The 8,827-nt window shown below is 35.2% G+C and overlaps 1 protein-coding gene across 1 annotated transcript in view; it reads right to left on the bottom strand.

The window, feature by feature from the left end:
• Positions 1–440: 440 nt before the first annotated feature.
• The window catches only part of LOC105473433 (transmembrane BAX inhibitor motif containing 4), a 30,981-nt gene continuing 22,594 nt past the window's right edge, over positions 441–8,827 (bottom strand). Inside the window, exons 6-7 of the mRNA XM_011727260.2 lie at positions 2,276–2,321; positions 441–1,718 (exon numbers count right to left, since the gene is read on the bottom strand). Of these exons, the coding sequence (XP_011725562.1) occupies positions 1,512–1,718; positions 2,276–2,321 (253 nt within the window). The 3' untranslated portion in view covers positions 441–1,511. The remainder of the gene's footprint in view (positions 1,719–2,275; positions 2,322–8,827) is intronic.

Genomic DNA, 8,827 nt, shown 5'->3' with positions numbered 1-8,827 from the left:
ATTCACATGAAGAAATCCTAATCCCAGCACTTCAGAATGTGACTGTATTTGGAGATAGGTTTTTAAAGAGATAATTAAGGAAAAATGTGGTCCTCAGTGTGGGTCCTAATCCAGTATGACTGGTATCCTCCTAAGAAGGAGAAATTTGGGCACAGACAAGTACAGAGGGAAGGCCATTTAAAGACAGGGAGAAGATGGCCATCTACAAATCAAAGAGAAAGGCCTCAAAGGAAACCAAGCCTTCTAACACCTTGATCTTGGACTTTTAGCCTCCAGAACTGTGGGAAAATAAATTTCTTGTTGAAGCCACCCAAGCTGTAGTACTTTGTTATGGCAGCCTAACAAAATAGTACAGTGACGGAATTTGACAAAGTTTCATTGGTTACTGGTACACGGACCTGACACACTGTGTGGACCAACACAAATGAAACCATGAGACAATATTTCCCAAGTATTTTTATTTTGAAATAGATATACTTAATGGCTGATGACCCACTAACTTTGGTGTCCTCTAACCACATTAGCATTGTATAATTTCAAATGAAATCTATACTTTAAAAAACAATTAATGTCAAATTTTGTCATAATATCTGACTTTCAGGCAGACTTTTAATTTTAGTACAATTTAAAATAAAAAGTCATTAACATTTTAATACAATTTTAATATAATACTGAATAATTCTCTGTGGAATTTATCTTTTATATTTTTTTCCTTTTAAATTAGATGAAAATTGCCAAGCAAAGAGAGATTTACAGTTTATAATGGTAAAGACTCTACTACTCTAGAATCAGACAAATCAATATTACTTAATAATTCAGGGAAAATTTAGATAAAATCACTAGACAAAGGTAAACTGATATTCTTATATACTCATAAAATTACTTTTGAATTGCAAACAAACAGCTATGCATGGCTAATTTAGGAAGAAAAACTTTTTTTTTTTTTTTTTTGAGACTGAGTCTCACTTTGTCGCCAGGCTGGAGTGCAGTGGCGTGATCTTGGCTCAACGCAACCTCCATCTCCATCTCCGAGGTTCAAGCGATTCTCTGGCCTCAGCGTCTTGAGTAGCTGGGACTACAGGCACGTGCCACCACACCCAGCTAATTTTTGTATTTTTAGTAGAGATGGGGTTTCACCATGTTGGCCAGGATGGTCTCAACCTCTTGACCTCGTGATCCACCTGCCTTCGTCTCACAAAGTGGTGGGATTAAAGGCGTGAGCCACTGTGCACAGCCAGAAAAGCATTTTTAATAGAATTTTTGATAGCTCTTAACTGAGATCCTAAATCAAGGATTTAGAAATGAGGTATCATAAAGAACAGTAAGATTTTAAAACTCTCAAAATTACATATGATACAAATAAAGATTGTAACAGTATTTAAACATTGTTTCAAACTTTATTACTTAATGAAACAGTTTCTATATACTGCTTCCGATTACTTTTTTAATCCTTTTTTTCTCATTAATTTTTTTGTTGTTGTTGTTCTTCAGTTGAGCTGAGATACTTTTAATTACTTTTTATTAACTGCTTCCAGAAACCGTAACAGGTGCAGGAATAGATTGATGATATCCAAGTAGAGGCTGATGGCAGCTAATACGTACTCTTCAGGTGACAGTTTATGCATCAGTGAGTGTGTGTCATAGATGATGAATCCACAGAAAAGAAGGGCTCCTGCAGCAGCTAAGACCAACTCCATTGTCTCACTATAAAAAAATAACTATAGGGAAGAGATTAAAGAAATATGTTGATATTTGAGAACAGTATTAACAGGACTTAACTTACTTCCTCTAATGATTTACTGCTACATTACACATTTGACAAAGGTGTACAACTTTGAATACAAATGTTAAAAGCAGAAAAAGGCAAGGCAGGTCCAAAGTTGCCTCTGTTGGATGGAAGGATGAATGAGGGGATATATTCCATTAAACTAAATTACCCACTTTGAAAAATAGCATTCCAAATATAAATTATTTAAAAATATATTTCTTTTTTCACAATTAAATGTGCCACTGGAACTTGGCAGTTGTAAGCAAGGGCCTCTTTCTATGTAATTTAATTCATTTATTCATTCATCTTTCTTTCTGTCAATAATAAGGACCAACACAAGACCCTGATTTTCTAAAGGGATAATTCTATAATCATTCTCTATACAAATGTTCTGGATAATTATAACTAAGTGTCCTATCATAAGAGTATCTCTTATAGCTTTTTGAGGTTATTTATATTGACATAGCCAGAATTATATTTCAAGTTAACCATTATAACATAACTTACCTTCAAGAATCCTGACAGGCACAATATCCACAAAAGAGCAAAGAGCCTATAAAAATACAATTTTAGTAATTTACAATATTGTTCCTTACAAAAAAACTTTGTAAACCCATTCAACACTTTCTGAAAAAAAAAGTATCTATCTGGATTTTTTGCTGAAGAATAACTAAAATGTAAGAATTTGTAAACATACAATGAATATAATGCCCATTTTGGATCTTTTTTTAAAAGAAATTGAAAGAACAGCTACTTATTCAACATTTGTCTTTATGGTATACAAACCTAGTTAACAGTATAATTTGTGAAGTTTTGGAACATAAAATATAGATAAAAGCAGAAATATTACAAGTATTTTAATTCAGAGATCTACAAAAAGTTTTAGAAAATATATAAACAAATAAAATATGATTGCACTTTTAAACCAAGTAATAACTTATTCTGTGAACATGTCTATCTATTGAAGTTCACAATGTACTTTCCATTTTATTCTTATGTATTATAGAACTTAATTGATGGACACATCTGACACTGCTATAATTTTATGAGTTACAATTCAATTGTTATATATAGAGAGTATAAAATATATGAGAAAGGACATCTAAAAAGTCAGTCATTTGTTATAAAATATGGGACATATCAGCTGCTTCAGGTCACAGGGAATTACAGAGGCCAAATTTATCCTCGTTCCTTAAATAAAACCAGACAAAATATATGAAACAACAGTTCCTGGACACTGGACAGCAAACAGCACAGGACAGGGATTCCTGAGATAAAGGATACAAAGAAAGTGAAGTCTATATTTGCCCCAGCTACAGAGGGTTTCCAGGCCACCGTGTAGGGATAAGAACCCATACAGACACTTGTGGTCTCCTTGAGTTGAGTAGACAAGAATTCAGAGGTCAGGGAATCCAAGGTAGCTAGAATTTGCAGGGCAGAATACCAGAAAGAAGAGAACTATCCACCGAAAGTGAGCACTCTGGTGTATGCACAGGGTTTCCCTAGAGTCTGTAGCTACGTTCTGATTAATACATGCATGTGAGGAGGTAACCAAGGCTGGAGAAAAAACCACCATAGAGAAGCAGGGAGAACAATCCTCATAGTTCACACAGGACTGGGAACAGTTTGCATTCACACCAGCTGGAGTAGAAAGACCTCTTAAGACATGCACTGAGTAGTATGCTGAAGGATACTGTCTTGGCAGTACCCTTAGGGCCAAATGAGCCCCTAAGCTAAAAGCTGTTCTGGAGCTCCCTAACAGAGCCTCAAAAGGTTTACTTTCCAAGGAACTTAACGGCATCCTAGTCCTAGGAAAACAAAGCCAAATATATTTAAAGTTAATACAACAAAATTCAGCACCCAACCATGTAAAATTTACAGTGACCAACATCCAATAAAAAATTATAAAGGCATGTAAAAGAGTGAAGGAAATATGACCCATAACATGGAGAAGAAACAATCAATAGAAAGAAATCCAGAAATGACACAATGATAGAATGAGTAGACAATGAATGATATTAAAAATATACTCACTCGTTCAAGGAGATCGAGGAAAGAATGATCATGAGGAGGAGAGAAATGGAAGATACTATATTTTTCAAAAGACACAAATTGAACTGAACTTTAACTGATTAAAAATACAATATATGAAATAAAAATACTCTGATTGGAATTCATGGATTAGACACTGAAGAAGATTACTAAATTTGAAAACAGCAATAGAAACTAACCAAAATGAATCACAGAGAGAAAAAGAAAACAAAAAAAAAAAAACCAGGAAAACAGTGAATTAGGGGACAACATCAAGAAGTCTAACATAGATGTAACTGGAATCTCAAGCAAAGGAGAAGGAAGGGGAGACAGATAAATGTTTGAAGAAATAACTGCCAAAAATTTCCCAGATTTGAGCTGGGCAGAAGGAAGGGGAGACAGATAAATGTTTGAAGAAATAACTGCCAAAAATTTCCCAGATTTGAGCTGGGCACAGTGGTGTGTGCCTGTAATCCCAGCTACTCAGGAGGTGGAGGGATCACTTGAGCCCAGGAGTTCAAGTCCAGCCTAGGCAACAGCAAGACCCCATCTCTTAAACAATTTTGTTTTTCCAAATTCAATGAAAACTTTACATTGTCAGATCCAAGAAACAGAATAAAAGTGGAGGGGGAGGGAACCACACCAAGGAATATTGTAATCAAATTACTGCAAACCAGTGATAAAGAAAAAATGATAAAAGTAGCTATGTATGTGTGGGGGAAACATATACAGAGGAATAAATATAAGAAAGATGGTAGACTTCTTGTCAGAAACTACATAAGTCAGAGGACAGTGGAATGACATCTTTAAAATACTGAAAGGAAGAAAAAAAAAACCCAAAACCTAGAATCTTATACCCAGCAAAAATAACTTTCAAAAATAAAGACAAAGGTTTTTTTCAGACACAAAAGATGACCAACAGATGCTAAGAAATTTTAAAAAGAAGTCCCTCAGTCAAATGATATTAGGTGAAAATTTAGATACATGAAGAGATGAAGAAGAGTAGAAATGGCAAATACATTGGTGAACATAAAAGGACTTCTATTTTTAAAATCCCTTTAAAAGATAATATAATTTTTAGTGCAAAAATAATATATTATGGAGTTTATAACATGTAGAACTAAAAGTTATGGCAACAATGGCACAAAGGTAGGGAAAAGGAGATACAAGTATACATGAAATGGTATATTATTTGAGGATAGACTAGTAATTTAAGGTCATATATTATAAAACCTAGAGCAACCTCTAATTAAAAGAACTATAGCTAATAAGCCAATAAACAAGATAAACACAACCACCTTAATAATCACAATAAATGTAAATGGACTAAATACACTAACTAAAAGTAGAGATGGTCAGATTGGATTTTTAAAAACCAAGATCCAACTATGACTTCTAAAAAAAAACCTTTTAAATATAAAGACACAAATACATTAAAAATAACAGGATAGAAAAAGATATATGATGCTAACATGCTAACACAAATTAAGAAGAAAGCTGGGGTTGCTATATTAATAACAAAGTAGACTTTAGGGCAATGATATTACTAGAGCTAAAGAAGGTCACTTCATAATGATAAAGGGGTCAGTTCACCAACAGTACGTAACAATCCTAAATGTAAATAATATGATGCAAAATTATAGAATTTACGTGAGAAAAAGACCAATCCTTACTTGTCACTGGAAATTTCAATATCCCTCTCATTGATAAAACAAGTAGGCAGAAAATTAGTAAGCAAATAGAAGACAACATTATTAACCAACTTTACCTAATTGACATTTATCAAGTCATCCAACAGCAGCAGCAGCAAAATACACATTCTTGTCTAGTGCACAAAGAACATTTACCAAGATACCATTAAAAAATAATAATAATAATAAATGCAAAAGGACTGAACTCATACAAAATAAGTTCTCTCACAATAACAGTTATTTATTGTAATGCTATTTGGTGAACTGAAGGCATGATGAGAATCTAGTCCTCAGCTGTCTCTCTGAAATGGCCCTAAAATTTCTCAAGATACATGTGGCATACCTAAGTGAGAATGAGGTATCATGCTACCTCACAATATAGATCCTTCAGGACTGAAAGGGACTTAGGATTTGCTTTTTCATTCTTAAACCCTAGGGAAACTCCAAAGCTCCTGTACCATGGGGCATGGGGAAGGTGATATTAAGAACTTGAAGCATCCAAGGTATTACCCTACTTGCAGGCTAACAAGTTAGCCTGGCACAGTTTCATGGATGCATCAAGCTCCTAGGTCTGAGATAAAGAACAGTTTACAGTAATAACAGTAGTATCATCATTTTTATGACAGGGCCCAGGTGATACTAAGAGGGCCACGTGACACCTACACACACAGTGGGTTGTGTTACAAGACAGGAGCCTTGAATTTAGGGAAGCAAGTCTTTTTTATAATGGAAAGTAAACATGCTTGCCCTCTGCTCTAGCGAGCACCATCTTCCTAGGCTGTTCACTATTGGAACAAAAAAACCCTTGTCTGGAACAAAGGGCAGTCAGCACATCATTCCCAAGACATTCAGAAACACAAGAGACCCATGAAAAATCCTCTCCCATTCTTGTAGGCTTCTAATAAGACATTAGGATAGGGCTGCCAGAGGTCTTTGGACATTAATTTACTCTTATTCACTAACTGGACAAGATCCTACATTTAAGCCTGATCAGACACTACTGACAATGCATATTAAAACAGATATATTTTCTCCACTGCAACATCCAAGTTGAAATCTGACACACTTAGGCTCCCTGGTTAAGCAGCATGCCCCACCCAGCGACCTAAATGTACACACACTAAAAGGGTTATTTAGGGTCACAGGCTCTATTAAGTTTCTGGTAAGAGATTCAGCCTAAGACTTGTCAGTTTATGACAGCATTCTCTGTAGATACTGTAACAGGTAAAGATTTGAAAGTCATATCCTACAAATATTCTGCCTAAGTTGTTACTTCACTCTACTTTGACTCACATCTCATTAAATATTTAAACATCAGAACAAATTTTCTGAGAATATAGATAAGATATGCCATGGATATAGTACTGATGTTGCTATTCTAACAACTCCATCTAGAGGACTGACGAATCCTACCCTCTTCTCTCTCAACAAGAAGCACAGAATAAAAAATAACTTAAAAACAGTGATGTGCCAGTAAACTTACTTTCTAAGAAAGAAAATGGGCCCTGATTTGTAGTGCTTCTTAATTTCTGTGGTGTACATACATCCTTCATGGCCTATTTTAAGCTTCCAGCAGTTTAACAACTGACTTGCAAGATGCCTCTTACAAGCTGGCACAAGGCAAGTCTAGCACACCAATAACCAGTTGCCATAGTTATCACGTATAGTTCTGAGATTTAATTCCTTTTGTGGCAGAATTACCACAGGAAAATGATGGTGTAAAAACATCACTGCTTTAAGTCAATCTATGAAGTACTGCCACCATTGCCTGATACTACCATACATCCATACATTTAACACATTTCTTCAGTTCCTACAGTGTCCCATAAACAAGTCAGAAGGAACAGCCTATAAACTTTTTGAAGAACATATTTTCTCAGAAAATCTTTTCCCTAAGTCTTTATGGCCATTTTGGCACTTAACTTCCACAACCACTTTGGCTTTGAGGCGTCACAGTAAGTAGTGCCATTAAGTTTTATTTAAAATGCAATAAAGTGCTACTCTTAAGTAGCTGAACCTATGGTATACTGACCAAAGTATAATTATTATTAGGATTTTGCTAGAGAGTCATTACATGGCAGTATCCAGTAACTGATAGCAGTAGATGTGATTCAGTGGAGAACAGGGCTGTATACCAAGAGCAGTAGTGAAGTGTTAAAGTTTTAAATAGGTATACTGTGATCAAGTTTCCATTTTCCTACCACCCAGCTGCTTGGTGGAAAAGAGGCTGGAAACTGGTAAGACTAGAGAATAGAGAAGCTGGTTGTAGTAATATAGGTAGGAGGCAATTTTGAAAGGGTTCTGTTTCCAATATTACAGCAAACAAGAACTATTTCAGACTAATTACTGCCCCTGTCCCACCCCAAAAAACTACTGAAATGATGCATAAAAGAGAAAACAAAGAATACCTTCTTAAAAACATCAAATAACTGTCAAGGTAGAATGGAATTATCAAGTCAAAATCTAGGTAAAAGTGGAAACCCAAAGAAGTAATCATAGTACTGTAGCTGAATTTGCCCAACGACAAGAAAAGTCATCAATGCACTAAGCAGGAGTAAATTGGGGGGTGGGGGCAGAGAAGAACCATCCCTGGGAAATTGTCACCACAAGCTATCCCTTTGCTGATTTTTAGTCTAACTGAATAACACCTGTGTGGTTGGGAAAACATCGTAAGCCATGAATTTAGTTTCAAGTGGACCCAATCCAATAGTTTTCCCAGATGCCAGGGGAAAACCCAAATACTGTATGGAAAAATGCACCTTCAACCAAGGCTTCAAAGAAATTCAACAAACAATTTTTCAAGGACAATTACATAGTCAAAAATAACTGAACACACAAAGAAAGAAAATATAAGAATTATCAGAAACAGCAGACACAGACAGATGCACTTCAGAAATATCTGGTCTCAGATCTATATATGATCATTGTAATATCATTTTTATCAATCAATGTAAATTTATTATGAAGAGGCTGAAATATAAGGCAGGTTTACCAGAAAAGGATTTAGAGAGATGATACTGGAATGAATGAAAGGGAGGGAACCGTTAGAGACTGGGTTGGGAAGAGGAAGTAGAACAAATCTTTCATGATATATGCCACACAAATACATATGAAACATCCTTTCAAAGAAGGAAAAGAAAATAAAAAATGTTACCTCTCCCTAAATCAAACTCCATTCCAATAAAACTATTTAAGCAGCTTGCACAATTGTCAGTGTTGGCTGACCAACTATATTTTATCTCAATAGAGACTTCTGGTGTTCTGGATTACCAGAATAAAAGGGGTGGGGGAGGAAAGAAAGTTTAGCAAGAGCAGACTTTTGTAAATAGTGTTGTAA

This window comes from Macaca nemestrina, chromosome 10, assembly GCF_043159975.1.
Source record: "Macaca nemestrina isolate mMacNem1 chromosome 10, mMacNem.hap1, whole genome shotgun sequence".
In the NCBI taxonomy this organism is placed as follows: domain Eukaryota; kingdom Metazoa; phylum Chordata; class Mammalia; order Primates; family Cercopithecidae; genus Macaca; species Macaca nemestrina.
This window is presented reverse-complemented; position numbering and strand designations above follow the sequence as displayed.